This window comes from Syngnathus floridae, chromosome 6, assembly GCF_059516105.1.
Source record: "Syngnathus floridae isolate MCC-2025c chromosome 6, RoL_Sflo_1.0, whole genome shotgun sequence".
NCBI classification, from domain to species: domain Eukaryota; kingdom Metazoa; phylum Chordata; class Actinopteri; order Syngnathiformes; family Syngnathidae; genus Syngnathus; species Syngnathus floridae.
This window is the reverse complement of record NC_142418.1, coordinates 1378016-1402683: the sequence shown is the minus strand read 5'-3', so window position 1 is coordinate 1402683 and position 24668 is coordinate 1378016. Positions and strand designations below refer to the sequence as shown.

The following is a 24668-nucleotide window of genomic DNA, read 5'->3' as shown; positions in this document are numbered from 1 at the left end:
AACCAACCAACCAAACAAACAAACAAACAAACAAACAAACAAACAAACAAACAAACAAACAAACAAACAAACAAACAGTAAATTTTCCAGTAAAAAGCAAATTCAAAGTCAACAAAATCAATAATAAGTCGGAATACATCTTTCCAAAATGTGTTAGTATAGGCCCTATACTATAGGGGGCATTGCCAGAACAGATTAACCAAAGTTTTAGGGGATAGTCCACAAAACAATGAACAAATATCTTTCTTGAATTTAAGAAGATAATGCTTCGTTGGATAGTACCACCCGAGATGCAGTACGTACACCGGAAAAATAAAGATGAAGACGAAAGAAGATAAACTGGAGGGTAGCTGCGCGTGCGTGTGTGTGGGGAAAAAAAAAGGGAAAGACTTGGTCGCGCAAAGGTGACGCATACTGTTAGCCCCTAAACCAGACATGGCGGCGCTTCTGCGAGCAATACGCGCAGGAAGGGCATTTCGCGGCCTGTGTAGCGGTAACTACTTTATTTTTTAGTATATGCGTGATTAAAACAGAACTCGTAAGTAAATAGTATTCCTTGCGTTATTCTCGTGCGGAGTCCAAAGCTGACGCTAGCCAAATAAGCCGAGTCATTTTAGCTGATAGTGAAGGACAGACTTAGCTAACGTAAACGTTGTTGTGCTTCGAAGCGTAGTTTTTTGTATGTATGTATGTCTGTCTGTCTGTCTGTCTGTCTGTCTGTCTGCCTGCCTGCCTGCCTGCCTGCCTGCCTGCCTGCCTGCCTGCCTGCCTGCCTGCCTGCCTGCCTGCCTGCCTGCCTGCCTGCCTGCCTGCCTGCCTGCCTGCCTGCCTGTCTGTCTGTCTGTCTGTCTGTCTGTCTGTATGTATGTATGTATGTATGTATGTATATGGATGGATGGATGGATATATTGAATTTATTATTTAACAGGAATTTCATAATAGCAGACGTTGGCAATCACATCGTGCTTAGGTCTCTTTTAAATAAATCGTTTATAGTTAAATGACAGCATTGCTTCTTGCAGTTGTGACGGCACCAACATCAAAACTGCAGCATCACAGTCTTGAAAGAGACTTCCACTATGCCCAGTGGCTTCAGGATGAATACAAATCAAACAAATACACACATTCTGCTGGGCATGATCTAGCAGCTTCAAAAGAAGACTCAACAGCTAACCCAGGAGCAGATGAGTTTACCAAGCCAAGAACTAGGTAAGTACTGCAAAAGCTAATCATGTAAAATGTTCATGCTAAAGCATGTTGCGGGATGTCTATGCATTAAATTACTCCTCTTATTATTATTATTATTATTATTATTATTATTATTAGTAGTAGTAGTAGTAGTAGTAGTAGTAGTAGTAGTAGTAGTAGTAGTATTGTTCTTACTGAATTTTGTTTGTGGTTATGGAATTTCTTTGAGAGAGAGAAAGAATTATTCCCTGTTTGTACGCAAGTTACCAGGACCAGGGTGAGGAGTATGAAACAGAGGAACAACTTCAAAGTAAAGTCCTAAATGCTGCTCTGGAATTTGTCCCACAGCATGGCTGGACCATGGATTCAATTGCGGCTGGTGCTGAGGTGAGACACGGTCAAATGACAAATGTAGGTGTTTTTTACCTTCCCACAGTTAAAATTTAATCCCTGAATTTGAAGGGGTGTGATTAGAGATGGGAATTGATAAGATTTTTATTATTTTGATTCTTTTTATCGATTTTCTTAACAGTTTTCATTTGAGAAAAAAAGAAGCACATAAACGATTATGATCATTTTGTTCTAGATATTACAACTTTGTGTAAAGATGACTGAATGAATCATCTACTGAAAATCTGGGGCTTCTACAGTGGCAAATGGGTGCAAGCCTTTAACAACAAACTTTGTCACTGCACGATGACATTCCTCAGGCTTTTCCTTCAACATTTTGCTGCTCCCTGCCTCCGTGAATGCATAAGCTTGAGGTACAGTGCTGCTGGCGTCTGAACCAGTCAGACGATGTCTCACGTCATCTAAAAAAAAATAACATGAGATGTGATTTGCATGGCAGATTTTGCAATTATAGAAATAGAACTAGCATGAAAAGCAGTATTAGTTATCACCAGTAAAACTGCACGTCGAGCTTAGGCTAATGTTGCTGCTGGTGCTAGGTTGTTGACTGACCCTCCGCAGTGGATCAAACATGCGTGTACAAATGCTTTTGCATATTAGAGGTATTTCCTCCCTTTGTTGAAATTTCAACATTGCAAGTACTGCACGTTGCTCTAATCTCGTACTTCTTAGCGAAATGTAATTAAACTTTGGAGCCCTTCTGCCTCATAGGCGCTGTTAGAGTGGTGCTCACTCTAATTTATTTTGCAAGAACCACACGGGAGACAGTATGCCCTTTAAGCACTTGCAAATGGAGAATTTGCTCGTTACTGTAGGTACAGCAACGTTCGAACAAAGTCAGCCTTTGGTCTCTTGCAAGAACATATTTATTGAGAACAAGTAGGGTGGGGGTGACATTGGACATGTTTGGTGGTCACCTCAGCAACTGGTTAATCAGTGCAGAGGGTCCCAGCTCATTGTTTTCCAAGGTCGTGGAAACAGGAACTAGTGGAGTATTTTAGATGACTAACTAAGCAAGAATGTTTCCACACCATTTGGAAAGTTTCAACAACTGAATGGTTAAACTTTTCAGAGTCAAGGAAAGGTAAAAGGTTTAAACAAAGTTATTATATCTAGTCTACATTCCAACATAATCATACGATCAAGATAATCTGTAAACCCTAACATATCCCTCCTGTTTATCATATGATTATGCCAACCCCGATCAATCAAACATAAGTAAGAAAACACAATGAAGAATCGTAAAAATAATAATAAAAAAGATCAATAAAAAACAGACATGATAGGGGACGGGTTGGGGATCGTGAAGGGTGATACATGATAAAAACAACAACGACAGCAATAATTTCCAGTGAAGATGAGGTTTTTCCTCAATACTCTAGTCCAATTTTTGTGTGTGAGTGAAAAACCTGCGGCAAGATGTTTTAATGCAGGAAAAGTCTCACACGGTCCCCATGCCTTAGGCGACCAGAATGCTATCAATAAAAAAATAAAAAGAAAAACACAGAAACAGTACATCATTGTATCCATCACTTGTGAGGCATTTTTGATACTCAAATCATCAAGTTTCTGTAAAACATGCACGGCTAAACAGCATCATCGCAATCATCTTTCCGCAGCGCGTCATAGTCAGCACATTTGACATCTCTGATATGTTGTATTTGCACCTGTGCCATGGTAGAAGACAAAGATCTTGATACAGCAGACTTCAAACACGGGACAACACAGGTTGCAAATAAGCACAATAACACCACCACAACAAGCACAGGAGTCACAAATTTCAACAGCAGTTGCCACCAGTTGCCAGAGAATAGAAATCCCATTGATGTGGGACTTTGTCTTTTGACATGGCCTGCTGTAAGTTCTTCAGTGAATTCATGGCGTCGTTGATGTGTGTGTTATTTTCTCCTGGTATGTATGTGCAACAGGAAGTCCCAATAATGTGGCACATGCCACCTTGCACTGCAGTCATCAAGTCCAGAACCATCCTGTTTTGCAAGACCATTAGCCTAATAGCCTGAATCTCTCTGTTTTGTCCATCATTGACTTGCAGTGAGAGATTCACAAAGGATCTAAAACGATAGTTCAGTGTCCAACTCGCAGGGACATTCGCACCCCAGACGGGGTAACGTGGTTCAAAGGTTGCAACAGCCCTTCGTCGATGTCCAGGAGAGTTGTGTGCTGTCGTCAGGTGATGATGTTGTATCCTGTAGGTGTGGTTGGTCACCCACACTGGTGCACACACTCCTGTCCAGTTGGCGGGCAGCATCGGATAAACCTTGTGTCCACAAAGCCACCAGCCATTCTGTATGAAGTAGGTTCCGTTTGATGGTGCAGCCATGTTGGTCGGAGAGCCCTCACCACCTGAAATGGCTCTCTTATCAGCGGTGATGTCCAAAGCTCCCATCCAGTTTCCTCCTGGAGAGCAGTCGTCGTTAATGCATTTGTGGGTCTCGTTACCTTGGATGTAACATGTGTAATTCACTCCAGCTGGTCTCTCTGTGCAGGCCACTTGCGGCAATGTTCGTCCTTTAACAGTCACATTGAGATTTGTTCAGAAAAGCTGATCACAGGTACCGTCTGGAAGTCAAGGGCGGGAAGGGTCGGCATCACTGACTGTGACAGCACGGTGTTGATATCCAACTTCTCCCATGGATGCCATACCTTTTGCTTCATTGACATTCATTGCTCTGGCCTCCAAGTGAACTTGTGTGGAGGAAGGGGGGGAGCTAGGAACACACAGCATCCCTCCTGTGTGTGGGATCACACAGTGAACTTAACATACTGGTACCAAGTGTTGGTTTCGTATGGGTGTATGACCAGTCCTCAAGGTTCTCATCTTTTTCCACGGTCAACATTGTCACTTGGTCTGTTCAGATGAGTCCATAGACCATAGCACGCTCCAACCACAACGCAGCAGAGGATCCACCTGGCATGAGGAGCCCCGTTGCTAGGATGACAGAGACACCGATATTTCCCATTGCCTAGTCAGAGTGGGGATCTTATGGATTCCATTCTTCACCAACATTGAGACGCCCCGCCCTAAACGACGAGGCCCCTTTGTAGTCAGACTTCTCCCCACTCCGAAAATGGGGTACAGCACTCTCTGCTCTCTGTAACGTCCAGTGGCTGAGGTGAAACTTCGCTGGGCCTTCCAGCAATGTTCAGTGCAGTGGGGGTAGTCAGCAAGACTTGGAATGGTTCCTCCCACCATGGCTGGCCCAGTTTGTCCTTTTTGACGACCTTTATGTCGTCTCAGTCTCCTGGGTTGGAGCAGTTGTTGACCTGTGGGGAAGAAAGATCAGGCGGCAGTAAATTTGCATTTGACACATCTTTCAGTTTGAGTGCTCTGATAATGCTTTCTGCCAAGGAATGTTCTTCGTCTGCTGTTTGCAACTCTTGTAGTCAATTTTATTGCCCTGTTGAACTGGGCAAATAGAAGTGTTTGCGGGAAGAGTTTGAGCACTTCCTAATGATTCCTCCTAACCAATGACCATTTATTACAGGGGCTATCACATTTATTGCCTCATGTTTTAAAGGAGATTCTCTGATCTTGGTTGGATTTGTACTGGGGTAATGGACATTAAAAGTCCTACATCAGATGGGCACTTTGTCCACAGTTTTTCAGGAAGCCCAGCCAATTCCCCCTCCTCCTTTTCATTCAAACAAGTGTTGATTAGCCAGGCAAGTGCATAAGTGCGTATTAACAGCTCCACCACTTCCTCATGGCTTATTTAGTCACTTTTCAATCATCTTCCGATTGCTTCAAGCAAAAGTCTGAAAAGCTTGAGAAAATTTTAACTTAATGGTATGACGCCAAATGTATTAGAGAATCCATATGTCGTAAAGTGTTTTTTATTATTACTATCTTTCACTATCTGTCCTACTCCATCCCTCCTTCTGAGGCTTGGCAACGCCCATGCCTCACACTTTGTCAAACCTTTCTGGAAGATGTGTTCTTTACTACATGATTCTATCATCATTTAATTTGACTTTCTTTCCAAAACGCTTCTCAATTTCCCAGTTCACACATCTTCTGCATGTGTTACTGGTTCTCCAGTTTTTTCTCTAGTTAATTATCAATCCAAAAGCAACTTCTTTTTTGTTTTTTTTCTTAGCATTCAACTTGCTCAAAATCACTCTTTCTTCAAAGTCGCATTACTAATCTTCCATAGTAGTCTGCAACAACTTCAACCATTCAACCTGTATTTTCCTTTCATTCAGGCAATCATTCATCAATGCTCAATTGCATCTCACACAGTCTCCAAAAAGGAGTCTTTCTATCACATTGGTCCCAATTTATCCAAGCACTCCACACAACATTCATATACCATTTTCAACTCAAGGTTCCTGATAGAACAATCCACTAATCCAAAAAAAAATCAACAAAAAAAAAACTGCTGGCAAATTAATCAGAATTTTTTCTTTGTTTTTAAATTTAAAGAACTCAATCTCTCAGGTTTAGCTCACATATAGAAGTTTGTATAATCTTATAACACAACCAATCAATTATTCTTATTGAATGTAGCATTACAATGTCTTAATTCACAATTTTGCTTTTTCCAATTCCCGAAAGCATGTTCTGTCGTTTTTTTTCGAATTTCTCATGAGGGCTCGACACTAACATGGACTAGTGTGGATCAGTTTCTGCCCGCAAACAGGTTTCTCTCTTTTCCTCTCATTTTTATTTTTCAAAATTGTTTCTGTTTTGCGGTGCAAATTGGATAGACCAAAGTCTAGGAAAATTCTTTGCCCTAAAAGTTTAGCCAATTTTCATCATTTTAACACATGCACACACACATGCACAGCTCTTGCGCGCGAAAGGTAGGTCCCAGCACCAATGATTCGTCACAGGCTGGCCATATCCTGCAGTCGATCATGACCTGGTCCCTCCCACGCACATGAGGACAGCACATTCTAATTTTTTATTTATCTTTTAGAAGCAATTTGCATTTCTTTACCACTTGATTTGCGAATTTTAACTTTAGTGTGGACACAATTTGATCTCTGGTCATTTGTCATTGGGCATACAAACAGCATTGTCATACTTCTTGAATGGAAAGGAGCTCTAATAATCCATCCATCCATCCATCTTCTTCCGCTTATCCGGGGTCGGGTCGTGAGGGCAGCAGCTTCAGGATGGACTCCCAGACTTCCCTCTCCCCAGCCACTTCATCCAGCTCATCCCGGGGGACCCCAAGGCGTTCCCAGGCCAGCTGAGAGACATAGTCTCTCCAGCGTTTCCTGGGTCGTCCCCGGGGTCTCCTACCGGTGGGACATGCCCGGAACACCTCCCCAGGGAAGCGTCCAGGAGGCTGAGATGCCCGAGCCACCTCATCTGCCTCCTCTCAACGTGGAAGAGTAGCGACTCTACTCCGAGTCTCTCCCAGATGACCGAGCTTCTCACCCTATCTCTAAGGGAGAGCCCGGACATCCTGCGGTCGCTTGTATCCGGGATCTCGTTCTTTCGGTCACGACCCATAGCTCGTGACCATAGGTAAGGGTAGGAGCGTAAATTGACCGGTAAATTGAGAGCTTTGCCTTTTGGCTCAGCTCTTAAGCCCTTTGAGACTGTTTGTGATTTAGGGCTATACAAATAAACTTGACTTGACTTGACTTGACTTGACTCTCTCTTTAACACAACGGACCGGTACAGAGTCCGCATTACTGCCGATGCTGCACCGATCCGCCTGTCGATCTCACGCTCCATCCTCCCCTCACTCGTGAACAAGACCCCAAGATACTTGAACTCCTCCACTTGGGGCAGGATCTCATCCCCGATCCGGAGAGGGCATTCCACCCTTTTCCGATCGAGGACAACGGACTCGGATTTGGAGGTGCTGACCCTCATCCCGACCGCTTCACACTCGGCTGCGAACCGCTCCAGTGAGAGCTGGAGATCACGGCCTGAAGTAGCCAACAGCACCACGTCGTCTGCAAAAAATAGAGACGCGATGCTGAGGTCCCCAAACCGGACCCCCTCAACGCCTCGGCTGCGCCTACAAATTCTGTCCATATAGGTTATGAACAGAATCGGTGACAAAGGGCAGCCTTGGCGGAGTCCAACCCTCACTGGGAACGAATCCGACTTACTGCCAGAAATGCGGACCAAACTCTGGCATCGGTGATACAGGGACCGAACCGCCCTTATCAGTTGGCCCGGCACCCGTACTCCCGAAGCAACCTCCACAGAACCTCCCAAGGGACACGATCAAACGCCTTCTCCAAGTCCACGAAACACATGTGGACTGGTTGGGCGAACTCCCACGCACCCTCTAGGATCCTGCTGAGGGTGTGGAGCTGGTCCACTGTTCCACGGCCAGGACGAAAGTCACACTGCTCCTCCTGAATCCAAGGTTCGACCTCCAGACGGACCCTCCTCTCCAGCACCCCTGAATAGACCTTACCAGGGAAGCTGAGGAGTGTGATTCCTCTGTAATTGGAACACACCCTCTGGTCCCCCTTCTTAAAGAGGGGAACGACCACTCCAGTCTGCCAATCCAGAGGTACTGTCCCCGATGTCCACGCAATGTAGTAGAGGCGTGTCAGCCATGACATCAACATCCAGAGCCCTTAAGAAATCTCCGGGCGGATCTCATCCACCCGCGGGGCCTTGCCACCGAGGAGTTTTTTAACTACCTCAGTGACTTCAACCCCAGAGATTGGAGAGTCCATCTCAGAGTCTCCAGGCCCTGCTTCCACAATGGAAGGCGTGTTGGTGGAATTGAGGAGGTCTTCGAAGTATTCTCCCCACCGACTCACGACGTCCCGAGACGAGGTCAGCAGCACGCCATCCCCACTGTAAACAGTGTTGATGTTGCACTGCTTCCCCCTCCTGAGACGCCGGATGGTGGACCAGAATTTCCTCGAAGCCGTCCGGAAGTCATTCTCCATGGCCTCGACAAACTCCTCCCACGCCCGGGTTTATGCCGCAGCCACCGCCAAAGCCGCGTTCTGCTTAGCCATCCGGTACCTGTCAGCTGCCTCCAGAGTCCCGCAGGCCAGAACGGCCCGATAGGACTCCTTCAGCTTGACGGCATCCCTTACCGCCGGTGTCCACCAGGGGGTTCGGGGATTGCCGCCACGACAGGCACTAACGACCTTTTGGCCACAGCTCCGGTCGGCCGCCTCAACAATGGAGGCGTGGAACATGGTCCACTCGGACTCAATGTCCCCCGCCTCCCCCGGAACGTGTGAAAAGCTCTGCCGGAGGTGGGAGTTGAAGCTCTTCCTGACGGGATTCCGCCAGACGTTCCCAGCAGACCCTCACGGAGCGTTTGGGTCTGCCAGGTCGTACCGGCATCTTCCCCCACCATCGGAGCCAACCCACCACCAGGTGGTGATCAGTTGACAGCTCTGCCCCTCTCTTCATCCGAGTGTCCAAAACATGCGGCCGCAAATCCGATGACACGATTACAAAGTCGATCATCGAACTGCGGCCTAGGGTGTCCTGGTGCCAAGTGCACACATGGACACCCTTATGTTTGAACATGGTGTTCATTATTGAAAATCCGTGTCGAGTACAGAAGTCCAATAATAGAACACCACTCGGGTTCAGATCGGGGGGGGGGGCGTTCCTCCCAATCACGCCCTTCCAGGTCTCACTGTCATTGCCCACGTGAGCATTGAAGTCACCCAGTAGAACGATGGAGTCCCCAAAAGGAGTGCTCTCCAGCACTTCCTCCAGGGACCCCAAGAAGGCTGGGTACTCTGAGCTGCCGTTTGGTGCATAGACACAAACAACAGTCAGGACCCGTCAGCCCACCTGAAGACGGAGGGAGGCTACCTTCTCATTCACCGGGGTGAACCCCAATTTGCAGGCGCCCAGCCGGGGGGCAATAAGTATACCCACACCTGCTCGACGCCTCTCACCGTGGGCAACTCCAGAGTGGAAGAGAGTCCAGCCCCTCTAACCCTAACCCAAACTGTGCGCGGGGCTAGTCTGACTATATCTAGTCGGAACTTTTCTGCCTCACACATCAGTTCGGGCTCCTTTCCAGCCAGAGAGGTGACATTCCATGTCCCAAGAGCCAGCTTCCTCAGCCGGGGATCAGACCGCCAAGGTCCGTGCCTTTGGCCGCCGCCCAGCTCACACTGCACCTGACCCCTTTGGCCCCTCCCACAGGTGGTGAGCCCATGGGAAGGGGGACCCACGTTTCCTTTTCGGGCTGTGCCCGGCCGGGCCCCATGGGCGAAGGCCCGGCCACCAGACGCTTGCCTTCCAGCCCCGCCTCTAGGCCTGGCTCCAGGGGGGGGCCTGGTGACCCGCGTCCGGGCGAGGGAAAACGAAGTCCATATATTTTAGCTCTAATAATCTAAAATAAATTTCTAATACGTAATCTGACAATGTTTTGCTGTATGGACATCTATTATTTCTTTCTCTGTATGAGCATGAGCGGTCAAAGGGGACGAAGCTTGTCATGCTGAAAATTTGACTTTTTCTCTGCCTCCTCCTCCACCCTTTGATTGGTTTTGTTTTTCATGACGACACATTCTTGCCAAGTGTCCCCGTTTCCCACAGTTCCAACAGTCCAAATTTGATGTGGAGTTTGAATTAAATGGCGGCCTGCGGCCTTGTTGGCCTCTACCTCTTCCTCTGCCCCTTTGGGAACTTTGGAAGAAGACTGTTGTATCTTCATTGAGAATCTCAGGGGTCCCCAAACTTTTTCCTGTGAGGGCCACATAAGTTTTCCCTTCTCTAATGGGGGGCCGGTGTCAGTTTGTAACAGAAAAAGTGTGACGATCGTAGGGGTGCTTAAAAAATGTATTGTTTTCCAGAAAGCCACACATAACCAAATAACCCTTTCCAGGTTATTTACAGAAAGTCAGGAAATAAATAATAACACTATTAATGAAATAAATAATAACTAAATAACCCTCTCTGAGTTCTACACAGAAAAAAACAGGAAATAAATAACACTATTTATGAATTAAATAATAACTAAATAACTCTCTCTGGGTTCTTCATAGAAAAAAAAAGCCATGGAACATTAACTTTTTGTTGTGCCATGCACAATCTTAACAGATAAAAGTTAAGCTCAGTTGTCAGAGCAGAATCTCTCTGACACATATGAGCAGTCTCTTAAAGTTCTTGTGTTCCTTCCTTATAATCCTTTTGTAGATTCCAGTAGGCTTGTATACACCGCTGTTTGCAGCTCTCTCTCATCAACTTCCCTGTGAAAACCACAAAAGAAGCAGGTTGAGAAACTGAACTAAGTGATACAGCACCTACACAGCACAATACATTTCACTACCAGTATGGTTGTAAAGATGGCTTTTATCCCAGTAGATTTTATTATGATTATATTTGTTTATGCTCAGAATGACTCATTCAAGTCAGAAAAGTGAGCTTATCTATGTATGTTCATCAGTGTGAACTGTGGACCTGCATCTGGCTGGTGAGAAGTTGAATATCAGGTTCCATTCTAGTTACAGCCAGTGTCAAGCACTGATGCAAATGTTCATCTGTCAGTCTTGATCTCATCAGAGTTTTTAGCAGTTTCATGCGTTAAAAGGTTTTCTTGCAGATATACGTGCTGCCAAAAACTGTGGACATTTTCATTGCGTGTTTTTTGATGTTAGGGTACGTGTCGTTTGGGAGGGCGGCATAGAAGTCAATGAGACTGTTGGGCTTGAATGCGTCTTTCAGAACATCACAGTTCTGTAACTCAGCCAACTCAAACTGATATGAAGGCTGGGCTTCATCAATGTCGGCAACAAAGGGGTTCTGAAAAAGATGGATTTCTTTTGCATGAACACGTAGTTCACTGAATCGCACACCGAACTCCGCCTTCAGCATTTCCAGTGCTTCCACGCACTTTTCAGCTGGGAACGGGACCGCTGGGTTCTCTGTCGACAGCTTTTGGGTAGCAGGGAGATGGACGAAGTTGCGCTTTTTCACTTGTTCCAAAAGCAGCGCTAATTTCACCTCAAATGCTTTTATGTGTGAATACATGTCGCAAATGAGTTTCCCCCCGCCTTGTAGCTGCAAGTTAAGGCTGTTAAGTATTTCTGTCACGTCTGTTAAAAATGCGAGGTGCCATTTCCATTCTGTGTCGATCAGCTCTGGGACCGTTTTGTCTTTTAAATGAAGAAATGCGTTAATTTCGGGTAGCAGCTCATAAAAACGCCTCAAAACTCTGCCCCGGCTCAGCCATCGGACCTCTGTGTAGTACAGCACATTTCCGTGCGCAGACTCCAGTTCAGACAGAAATTCTTGGAACTGCCTGTGTTTAAGTCCCTTTGCTCTGATGAAGTTCATGCACAACACCACAACCTTCATTACAGAATCCCACGTCAACACTTTGCAGCACAGTGCTTGCTGGTGAATTAGGCAGTGGACTCGTAGCGGGGCGGTGAGACCCCTTTTTTCAAACTCCCGGTTCATGCGTCCTATTAGACCGCGAGTTTCGCCCACCATGCTAGGAGCCCCGTCAGTCGTGATGCTAGCCAGCTTTGACCAGTCCAGGTTCAACTCCTCCATGGTTTGGCACACTGTCAAAAAAATCCTCTCCCGTTGTAGTCCCTTTGAGACTTTGGAGGGCTGCCAGCTCCTCGCATATCTCAAAGTTTGCGCTAACTCCACGAATAAAAATGAGCAGTTGCGCTGTGTCCTGCACGTCCGTGCTCTCATCCAGTGCTAATGAAAAAAAGTCAAATTCTTTCGTCTTCTGCTGCAGCTGGGCATATACATTACTCCTGATTTCTTCAACGCGTCTGGTGATTGTACTCGCCGACAGACTTACGGCATTAAATACATCTTTCTTCTCGGGACACACCTCCTCCGCGACAGCATCCATACATTTCTTAACAAACTCTCCGTCAGTGAAAGACTTACCGCTGCTTGCTATCAGTTGAGCAACCCGAAAGCTGGCCCGAACGGATGCCTGGTTCAGCTGAGCTTGGCGTACAAATGTATTCTGCTGAGATAGTAGTCCACTTTTTAGCTTTGAGAGTTTGTCTGCTCGTATTTGGCCTTGCAAGCTATCGGACTTGTCTTTGTGACGGGATTCATAGTGTCGGCGAAGATTGTATTCTTTGAAAACCGCCACCGTCTCTTGACAGATGAGACAAACAGCCTTTTCTTTGCATTGAACAAAAAAAAAAATGTTTGTCCACTGCAGGTTAAATACCCTGCATTCTGAATCAATTTTTCTCTTACCTAACTTTTTCGCCATTATTCCGTTCTCTCTTTGACAGAGCAGGGCCTAGGATTTTTTTTCTGGAGGCCAAATAGGAAAAAAAATCAGCGTCTCTGGTATTGTTCAGAGGGCCGGGCCAAATGTGCTGGCGGGCCGTAGTTTGGTGACCAATGATTTAGATCATTATCCGCATCATCTAGATGAAATACATCAGCAATTTTGCCTTTCTCAATCACTTTGTCAGCGTCTCTGGCCCACTGCATGGTTGTTGTAACACAAGCAGTGTCCGCTTCCACCAAGTGTTTCCTCACCCAGTTGCCTAATTCAGGAGGGAAACCAGTGAGGAGTGCATTTTTAAGATGTTGCTGATAAGCACTCTCTGCTGCATCATTGAATGGGATGCCACTGTGCAACCTAAATTCTTTTTCAAATCTTAATTGAATGGCGGCCTCATCACTTTTTATCTTTCTGTTTTTTGTCTTTTGAATTTGTTCTCTTCTGTCTTGTGAAGCTTTCAACCACACTCTAGCACAGTGGTTCCCAAACTTTTTCAGACTAGCGCCCCCTTGGCTCCCCAGTGAATTCCTAGCGCCCCCCCCCCAGGGGGGGCGGTACCGCCCACTTTGGGAACCACTGCTCTAGCACAATGCACTTCTCTCTCTATTCTTTCCTTTCTCAATCCCACACTCTCCTCCAAAAGTTTTACCACAACGTTTCACATTTCAACTTTCAACTTTCCTTGCACTCCATACTTTTTCTTCCACTTCGGCATGTATCGCATACAATTAGAAAATCTACTCGCCATGCACTTCTCATCTCCTTCAAGAGCTAGAGATTTACTGTTTTTATTTCCCATCTTAATTTAGTATTTTACGTTTAGACAATTTTTTTTCAATTTTTTTTCTTTGAGGATCCTCAATGCAGCCAAATACAGTCAATTTGTGTGTATTTCTCGATCTTCCCCACCCCTGTCATGAACCGCTCCATTCTGGATCACGTGGTACCGTGACATAGATGATAGGACTCCCCCCATTGTTTACCGATTGATAGCGCGAAGAACCACACATTTTCCTGGTGTTTTGTCTCCAATACGTCACATATAAATTTAGTTTACAAATTGGTGTTTAAACGTCTGTTCCACGATGGTGAAGGTTTGTGTTGGCAAATTTTGTAGCAATACACACAAAACCCACAGTTTACATCGTTTCCCAGCAACGGAATCTATACGACGACAATGGGTTCGTTTTGTCCAAACAAAACGAGCCGATTTTAAGTCAGTGATGCAGTTTAGTGGGGCCTTATCTGGTTCCAGCTCAGAGTATTGGCTGATCTTTCTGGTCATCTTTTCAAATTCTTGACAACATGAAGACTCCACAGCAGATGTCATCACAACACATTGTGTACATGAACACCTAGCAAAGTACAATTTAAAATGACACTTTCGAAGTACCCAAAGTTAAACTTACAAATGAAAAACCATAACAAATAAAACTTACACAAGAAGAGCCCTAAGGTGGCACTTGATAGCTGTCAGTGTCAAATGCAAAATGTAAACAAGGACCATGTGAAAATTACCGTATTTGCCGGTGTATAAGTCGACTCGGTGTATAAGTCGACCCTCTAAAATTCGACGGAAATTTACGATTTTATGATATATCCTTTGTATAAGTCGAGCTCAATTGTTGCATTATATTATACTTCAAAATTCAATCAGAAATATGCGAAATTTATTGACGAAATGTGTTCAAATTCCGGGAGGCCATGCGCATGCGCAGTGGCCGGAAATAGCTCCAGCAGAGCGGATCGGCTGTTTATAAGCACCGCGGAGGAGATCGCGGAGCCTCATTCGACTTCCAGCGGCCAGCGCACTCGCGCACGCCGCCCGGCACCACCGGGAGGCCGTGCACACGCGCCAAGTGGCCGGAAATAGCTCCCGCCGAGCGGATCGGCTCTTTATAAGCACCGCGGAGGAGATCGCGGAGCCTCATTCGACTTCCAGCAGCCGGCGAGCTCGCGCACGCTGCCCGGCACAGCCGGGAGGCCGTGCGCACACGCCGGGTGGCCGAAAATAGCTCCGGCCGAGCGGATCGGCACTTTATAAGCACCGTGGATGAAATCGCGAAGCCTCATTCGACTTCCAGCGGGCCGCGCACTTGCGCACGCCGCCCGGTTCAAATTTTGTAAGACCCAACGGCTCTTGCGCCATAACGAGTCCGCCTCGGCTGGTTCCCCATGTCAGCCGGAACAAGTGAAAATTCGGCCTCTTCCCCTGGAACTCTGGCCAAGTTTGGCGAATATTTTCTAAGTGCCAACGACTCAACCGCCGTAAAGTGTCCGCCTCGGCTGGTTCCCCATGTCGGCCACCACAAGTGAAAATTCGGCCTCTTCCCCTGGAAGTCTGGCCAAGTTTGGCAAATATTTTCAAAGTGCGAATGACTCAACCGCCGTAAAGTGTCCGCCTCGGCTGGTTCCCCGTGTCGGCCACCACAAGTGAAAATTCGGCCTCTTCCCCTGGAAGTCCGGCCAAGTTTGGCGAATATTTTCTAAGTGCCAACGACTCAACCGCCGTAAAGTGTCCGCCTCGGCTGGTTCCTCTGGTCGGCCAGAACAAGTGAAAATTCGGCCTCTTCCCCTGGAAGTCTGGCCAAGTTTGGCGAATATTTTCTAAGTGCCAACGACATTCACTTAGACATGTCGATTGAATGTTTACGTACCAGTAGTTATTGTCGTTGGTTGACGCGCGATGACTCGCACATTCGCTCAATACTCAGTACTTCCCCCTAGCAGTCATCGTCGCTGCCTGGCTTTCGATGTCCGTTATTGAGGTGAGAATATTTGAAATTGTTGCTGAGGATGCGTGTTAATGCGACGAACACTTTATAATGATTCAGTTTCTCGCTGTTTGATGAGCCTGACGGACGCACACCCGCGCACAATGAGATGCATGAGAAACGGCCTTGGTTACCATCACATTTGAAGCAATGAATACGAAGTTAAATTTTATGACTCGGTGTATAAGTCGAGGTCGATTTTTTTCGGTCGATTTTGGATCGAAAAAGGTCGACCAATACACCGGCAAATACGGTAGGTCAATGCAATCTCCGGTCAGAATATCGTATATTTTTCCAGTTTGCGCGTAGGTATTAACAAGTAGAATAGTTTTAAATTATTCACAATTATTTAGGCAGTTAATTATGGGATATTTTGTTACGAACCAGTCAGTATTTCCAAGCCGATCCGCATTTTCCTGACCATGGCCCTGCCCACGAACACGATGATCGCCATTTTCGGTTTGATTTTTTCCCGCTGGGGTACTTCTCACCGGTTCAAATTGGTACCCTTTTACCCCAGGAAAGAAATCATACTCTTCTTCATTTTCATCTGAAGGTGAAGAATCATCTGAGGGATATTCGTCAGACGACATTGCTTCCGCTGCTGTATCCGCCATTAGGTTTACATGGGCTAAGATGTAACTCGGCAACGCTTGGCGTCCTATAATCTACGTCACAGTCACTTCGGCAATTTCCAGGATGAACTTCAACGATCACATACAAACCATTGATTTTTCATCGATTACTCCTCAATTCGCAATTTTATTCAAAAATGAACAACAGTTTCCTAAAATACAAGTTCATCTTTATCGAATACATTTTGGGACCCCATAATGCCCTTTAAGGATTTCAACCTAAAGAGACACTACCAGACTAAACATGCTAACACATACGACAAGCTAACAGGGAGTGACCGTGCTGATAAAGTGAAGCAGCTACAAGCTGAACTGGCATCACAACAGCGATTCTTCACGCAAGGCTGTGAGTCAAAAGTAAATATTACTAAAGCAAGCTACGAAGTGGCCATGTTAATACTGTTGACGTTATGAACCTGTAGACGTGACACAAACTATTACTTTCTGAAAAATATTGTAAATGACGAGCAAAATTCGCTCGTTTTAATAATAACAGACAACTTTGCATTACTTCTAACTCTTGTTTAAAATGTTCATGAGGCAAAAATAATTTTAAACTCATGTAAATTTAAGGTATTTCATACAGTTTGTTCAATGTTATCTGACTCTTCAGATATAAATGAAAGGCAGAATTTGTGTTTTTAGATTTGTTCACATCTGCCTGAGTGGCTTATATTTGGTTATTTTGTCATTTGAAAAATAAAGACAATTGTGACAATGAAAATTGATTCATAACAGTGTGTATTTGCATTAAATTTTTGTCGTTAAAAAATGTCCGAAAAAACTATTGGCCCCCGGGCCCCTTCACTTTATTAAATCTGGCCCTCCTTGCAAAAGGTTTGGACACCCCTGCCCAAATGGAATTGTTAGCAAAATAGCAAACGTTTCCAATGAATTGGTAATGTGTGAATCGGTTCTCAACAAGAATCGGTTCTCAATTTCCTTTCCTTGGCGTGATTTGGGACAGAATGTTTATTCTTTTACTGCTTGGAAATGTAGGTCCGAATATTTTCCACCTGTCTGGAGCAGTCACTAGAATGACGAATGTACAGTGAGCCTTTGGAGGATGAATGCTTCACTGGCCTAATAAAATGAATGTATTTGAATTCCCCATAAAATACGGTTCAAAGTTTATCATTTAATATTTTTTTGAGTGCATTTTCACCTTTTCAGTTCACAGCCAATCTAATTTTCTTCTGAGCAAAAATGAAGTGACAGATTTCAGAGTGACTGTCAGGAAAATTTGACTTTTTGACACTGATTGTACCTACGGACTTTGTTCGCATGCATATTGCCGACTGAGACTGTCCCGGTTAAACTACTGCATTAGACTTTATTTTGGAGTCGGCCAGTCCTCCTTCAAGCATCAGGTGTTAGTCTAAAATGCTGCCACTCGCCTCCTAACTGGAGATCGTACGATAGCAAAACCCGGTAACACTTTATAATAATGCTTATAAAGCGTTAACAACACTTCATAAACAATGAACTAATGATGAACATAACATTTACGAATGTTTGTGAATGAGTAAGATATTGTTTGTTAATATTATATTATGTAAGTTGTTAATCATGAGTAAAACATTAGTAATGTATACTTTTGAAGCATTAACAAAACTTTGTTAACAATTAACTAATGGTGAACGTAACATTTACAAATGTTTGTAAATGAGTTAGATATTGTCTGTTAATAAAGTAATCCCTCGCTACATCGCGGTTCGTTTATTGCGGTTTCACTACATCACGGATTCTTTTTCCAAATTAAAAAAACTAAAATAATTCAAAATAAAACTTCTATTTTTGGGAATTATGGCACGAAAGTTGCCCACACGCCAGCAGAAGCAAGCCAGGGAGTGCCCACACAATTGCTGTGCGTATACTTATACTTTTTTATAAAAAAAATTGTTATAGTAATAAGAGTTCTTAAAACATATTTACAGTGTTGTACCTTGTTATAGAAAAATTGTTATAATAGTAAAAGAGTTCTAAAACCATACCGTATTGGCCCGAATATAAGACGACCCTGATTATAAGACGACCTCCTCTTTTTCAAGACTCAAGTTTGAAAAAAGACTTTTTGAACGCCAAATTTAATTTTTATACAGAAAATAATTACATCTGAAACAAATGATTATAACAATATATTCGAGAGAAAAAGCATGTTATTTTGCCTCGTTTAAATCAGGCAAAAACTGTCTATCACATCTTAATATCTGAACATTTAAATATGTAAACTAAAGTGCAATCACATTTGTAAATGAATGGCTTCTGGTTTTTGAAATGTAAATAAACCAATCTACTGTGATAAAACAACAAAATTGCAATCACTGCATTAACCATCAAAGTGAAGTCTAACTAACTGTAGTTTTGAAACAAATCTGAATAAGGAAAAACATTGCAATAAAATAATAATAATCGACCCCAAATTTTTTGTCTTCCGGGTTAGAGCAACGCTGGCGTCTGGATTGTTAACTGCCGCTTCTGGCCCGAACCGTGTCCGCTACTTATTTGTCTGCTATTTGTTTTGTTTTTCCTGTTTTAAGTGTGTCCATTTTTTCTTTTATTTTTCTTGCCTTTTCACCTGCCCACCGCGTATCTCTGCAGCTCTGCTCGCACCTCTCTGTTCCCGCTCCCTCGGACTAGGAGCTACGCGAGCCAGCTAGCCAAACCACCACCGGACCCTCCTACCTCCCGGTTCTGAGCCTGTAGCTGCTCGATCTTGGCTCGGCAAACAGCTTTAACCCAACTTTCTGGCCACTTGGCCGGTGTCCTCAGGGGGAGCACACGCTTGCTACGAGCTCGCCAGTCGTGGCTCGGCTGTGTGCCGCCATGACACACTGGGGCTTGCCGTTCGAGCGGGTGCAGTCGGGATCGACCAACACCACCACCCACCCCACCAACATCAGTACTTGGTCCACTGCTGCTTCCATGCATTTCACTGCCTACCAATTTCTAGCGAACCAGCTACTAGCCACTTCTAGCATTTTATCTGGATTATTCCCAGCTGCTGTCATGTCTCATCTCTTCCATGAACTATCACCTCTGCTACTCCAGGCTTCTGTTCCACCAACTTCTCGCCCAATTGTCTACACTGCTGCTGATCTTCATCACCTCAACTACAATCAACATCTCCCTGCTGCTGCTGCCTCAGCTGCCAGCAAGGCTGGGATCCTCCGCCGTCGCCGCTACATCCACCGTAGCTCTGGACTATCTTTTAACCGACATTGCCCTGATGGCTCACCCATCCCTTCTTTCTGGACTACCTCTCGCCCCCCCGTCACCCCCACCTCCCGTACTGCCAACCTCAACAATCTCCGCTCCCCCTCTCCTCCCGCTCCTTAATCCATCTCCCTCACGCTGCTGAACTGTCGCTCCCTCTCCAACAAATCACCAGTTATTTTTTAACTACTATTGGACAATAACTTGGATCTGCTCCTTCTCTGTGAAACATGGCAACAGCCCCTGGATTTTTTTACTCTCAACCAAGCCACTCCGTCCAACTACAGCTACATCGCCAAACCTCGCCTCTCTGGGCGAGGAGGTGGCATTGCTGTCCTCCATAAGCAGTCCCTACCCATCACTGAATTGGACCTCAACCTCCCATCTATTTCATCCTTTGAATATCTCGCTTTTTCCCTCCCCAACTCTACTACTGCTGTACTCATCTACTGCCCCCCAAAGTCACATCCGTCTTTTCTTTCTGAACTCTCTGAACTCCTCACCATCGTATCCTCAGTCTCCTATCGCCTCCTACTCATCGGTGACTTCCAACGTCCACATCGACCAGCCAACTGCTCCACTGACGTCCGACTTCATCTCCCTTCTGGACTGCTTCCATCTCACCCAGCACATCAACTTCCCCACCCACACCAAAGGCCACACCCTGGATATAATATGCTCCTCCTTTCCTCTCACATCCAACCCCCGTCCTCTCGCCTTTCCACTGTCAGATCATCTCTGTATCCTCTTCTCCGCCCCTCTACCCTCGCCTCATAATTCCACAAAACGCACCATCTCCTACAGCAACATCAAGATCATAAACCCAATCACGCTTTGCCAGCTCTTATCCTCGGCCCTTCCCTTCGACCCCACTTCTTCCTCCCCTGATGACCTCGCCACCATGCTCAACAACATCCTTTCTGACTCCCTTGATTCCCCAGCCCCCGGACAACTTCCTGTTACACTCATTAACTCTGCCCCTTGGTACACCCCGGAACTCCGCTCCATGAAACAAACTGGCCGTCAACTCGAACGTCTCCACAAAAGAACCCGCCTCACTGTCCATGCTGAAACCTTCAAACAACACATCTCCTCCTACCGTCATGTTCTTCTTGCTGCCAAATCTGCTTGATTCTCATCTCTCATTAATAACACCAACCGGAACCACCGCATACTGTTCTCCACCGTCAAAAAATTGCTCCGGCCACCAAGCCACCCTCCTCACCCGCCCTCTGTAACTCCTTCCTTGTCAACTTTAACAAAATCGACCAAATCAACAGTTCTCTGACCGACACCATCAATAACTCCTCCTCCCCCACCTCCCCCCCTTCCTGACCTCTCACCCTTCCCCTCTCTCACTGCCTTCTCCCTTCTCAACTCCTCCACCATTCTAGACATCATCACCGCATCCAAGACAACCACCTGGTCCTTCGACCCCCTTCCAACGACCTTAACTAAGGCCTGCCTCCCTGTCCTCCTCCCTCACCTCACCACCCTTTTTAACCCATTTCCACCCGTTAACCACAGTCTATAGGCTTGCAGCCATCACCCCTGTCCTCAAAAAGCCCACCTTGGACCCAGTCAACCTCTCCAACTACCGTCCCATCTCCGACCTTTCATTCCTTTCCAAAACCCTTGAACGCATTGTCTCTGCCCAACTCCACACCCATCTCCAGTCCAACAACCTCTATGAACCCTTCCAGTCCGGATTCCGCCCACTTCACAGCACCGAAACAGCTCTTGTTAAAGTCACCAACGATCTCCTCATTCCTGCAGACTCTGGTGCCCTCAACATCCTATTACTACTCGACATTAGCACAGCCTTTGACACTGTGAACCATTCCATCCTCCTTCAAAGGCTGTGCCAACTAGGTGTTGAGGGCACTGCACTTGACTGGCTCACCTCCTATCTCGCCAACAGAAACCAGTTCATCTCTCTCTCCGGCCACACATTCATCCTCTCCCCAGTTACACCGGGGGTCCCCCAAGGCTCAGTTCTTGGCCCCCTCCTATTCATCTGTTACCGCTTTCCCCTTGGTAATGTCATCTGCAAACTCAATCTGGACTTCCACTGCTATGCTGATGAGACCCAGATCTATATACGCACCACACCAACTCCCTCCCCTCACCCACTTTGAAACCTGCATCTCTACAATAAAAACATGGCTGACCCACAACTTTCTCAAACTCAACAGTGACAAAGCAGAGCTCCTCCTCATAGTCACTAAATCCTCCCTTAATAAAAGTGGATCCATCACACTCACCATTGACTCCTCAAGCATCACTCCCTCTGGCACACAACCTTGGCGTAATTTTCGACCCTACACTGTCCTTCCACCCTCATGTTAGCTCAGTTGTTAAGACCTCCTACTTCCACCTCCGACCCATCGCCAAAATCCGGCACTGCCTCTCTCTCCCTGCCGCTGAATCCCTCATCCACGCCTTCATCTCATCCCGGCTTGACTACTGCAACTACCTTCTCACTGGAATCACTGCTCACTCACTCCATAGACTTCAACTAGTCCAAAACTCTGCTGCCCGCCTCCTTACCCACACCCGGTCCCGTGAACACATCACTCCTGTTCTCCACTCTCTTCACTGGCGCCCCATTAAAGAGTGTATCATCTTTAAGATACTCCTCCTCACCTTCAAAGCCCTTCACCACCTGGCTCCCACTTACCTATCCGACCTCCTTGTCCCCTACTACCCCAACCGTCCCCTCCGATCCTCCAATACTTCACGTCTGACAGTCCCAAAATCTAAATTCAAATCCTTCGGTGACAGAGCCTTCTCCTGCACATCACCCCGACTCTGGAACTCTCTCCCTCAGTCTGTCTGTGACTCACCCACACTCCCCACATTTAAGTCCCGTCTCTCAAGCCTATAACCTCCCCTACCCATAACTGGTTTCCTCTTCTTAATTTTATCCCATTGTCTCTTCTCCCTCCCTTCCCATATGTCTTTGCCTTGTTCCCTGTAAGCATCTTTGGGTTTTTGAAAAGCGTTATACACATTTAATGAATTATTATTATTATTAATGCAAACTGCTACCGCTATTGTTGGGGAGCCTGAGGATGGTTATGATCTTCTCGCCCCCGGGTGTCAGTCAGAACACAGGAGGGAAGACGTGGTTCAGTTTAAATTGCTTTACTGAATTACTGACAAAAAAGTAACAGGCACTGTGGCTCATAGGGGCATACAGGCAAACTGGCAAAAGGGTATAGGCACATGTTTGGTCGTAAGGATGTGAGAGCAGGTGTGTGTAGTGTACATGGGTGAGTCTTTGGGTGTGTGAATGTGATTCTTGTGTGTGTGATTATTGTATGAAGCGTGTGAAGGGTGTGTGGTGTGTGTGTGTGTGTGATGTGTCTGTGTGCTTCTGCAACAGACAGAAATACAGCACGTAAGTCAATGCTCAACTTCTGACGTCACACAACACTAGTAGACGGCACACATTACATAACTAACTGCGCGTAACGGTTCCGCTATACTAAATAACCATAAATAAAATACTCTTGGCAACACACCAAACATAAGTCATCGAGACAATAAAATACATTTGCTGGCGACCGTTAGTTGCCGTGCCGCTGTATAACGGCTACTCGTACGATGCGAGGCAAACTTAAAGGAGCGCGCCGGAGCTGTCAATCAAACGGCGCGCACACAAAGCAAACCACGATCGGACAAACGGCACAACAGTGGACATTAGTAACAATGAAATGTAAATACTCACTTCGTGTCAAAGACGCAGACGATCACAGCAACATACTCAGTCGATACCAACAACCTTTAACTTACCGCTGCACACAAGTGAATGGGTATAGTGTCTAGACCCCGAATGTAAGACCACCCCCACTTTTCCAGTCTTATTTCAATGCAAAAAACCATCGTCTTATATTCAGGCCAGTACGGCATTTACAGTATGTACACTTGTACCTTGTTATAAAAAAATGTTATGATACTAAAAGCTGTTCTAAAAACATATTTACAGTATGTGTTAAGAATTCTCCGTGTTATGTCATTCAGTCGTGCTTTGATTTGGTGCTTTATTTTGAAGGCCGTTTTCAGGCGATACCACTTCCTGTTTCACGTTCGTGTACATACATGTTACAGTGGTACAGTAGTCATTGACGATGTAAGTGGGTCTCCTAACAAAAGAAATGAACGATCTCATATGTCTAACCTTTAGGACAATATAGTATTGGTCCAAATGTTGCTTTACATTCCTTTAAAAGTCCGTTTTTGCGTGTTAGGACGATCGCGAATTAGCATCTTTCCGCTAACTCGTTAGCCTGCCCAGTACTTCCTGCTAACATGTTACACGCACAAACGTATAATATTTATATTTTCAATATTTATACAAAAAATGCTGCATGTTAGTTATACTAAAAATGTAACATTTACATGTTTGAAACAGTTATTTAATGTTCTAATAATAAAATATGCAGTTAAATGGTTTCATATACATTTATTGACACACGAAAAATGTACAGATGAGCGGGTGACCCTACTTCGTGGATTTCACTTATCGCCGGTGGTTTTTGGAATCAATTATCCGCGATAAACGAGGGATTACTCAATTATATCATGTAAGTTGGTAATCATTAGTAAGACATAAATAAAGGGACCGTTATAAAGAATTAGTGTAGATTTACTAAATGATGATCAATTTATTAACAAAACATTTATAAATGTTTGTAAATGACATACAGTCAAACCTCGGTTTTCGAATGTCCCGGTTCTCGAACAAATCGGAATTCGAACGAAAAATTCGAGATTCTTTTGCTTCGGTTGTCGAATAAAATTCGGTGGTCGAACCTTGTGAGATGAGCCGAAAGGACCCGAGAAAACCCGACCGCACGGCCCGGATGCCAACTGACTTCGTTCGTTATTGTATTTTCGTTACTTTGAGGGTCGTATTAACCCCTAATCATGCCTCCAAAGGAAGCAAGTGGGAGCAGTAAAGCCATCCTAAAATACAAAGATGCTCTTAAAGCAATGCGACAGTGAGCGCCCGGCGCGCTGCGGTTGCGCGATCAGACCAAATCAAGCTCTCTGCGCACTGAGGTCCACTTAAATTTTGGAAAGTACATCAGGACTTTACAAATCCATGCCTGTTAGTACAGACATAAATTGGTCCATACCAATACCATCTATGTTACACATCCCTAGGCTTATAATGATTTAGCAAGATTCATAAATAATCATGTTGAACTGCACTGCCTGTGTCTGTGTCTGTATTGGTA

The 24668-nt window shown here is 45.4% G+C and overlaps 1 protein-coding gene and 1 pseudogene across 2 annotated transcripts in view; both read left to right on the top strand.

The window, feature by feature from the left end:
- The first annotated feature begins 349 nt into the window (after positions 1-349).
- The window catches only part of coq9 (coenzyme Q9 homolog (S. cerevisiae)), a 79460-nt gene continuing 55141 nt past the window's right edge, over positions 350-24668 (top strand). For both annotated transcript variants that reach the window (XM_088378582.1, XM_088378581.1), the window contains exons 1-3: positions 350-493; positions 1023-1209; positions 1452-1575. In XM_088378582.1, the coding sequence (XP_088234708.1) occupies positions 436-493; positions 1023-1209; positions 1452-1575 (369 nt within the window). In that variant the 5' untranslated portion in view covers positions 350-435. The remainder of the gene's footprint in view (positions 494-1022; positions 1210-1451; positions 1576-24668) is intronic.
- On the top strand, positions 1812-24662 carry LOC148395933 (uncharacterized; annotated as a pseudogene).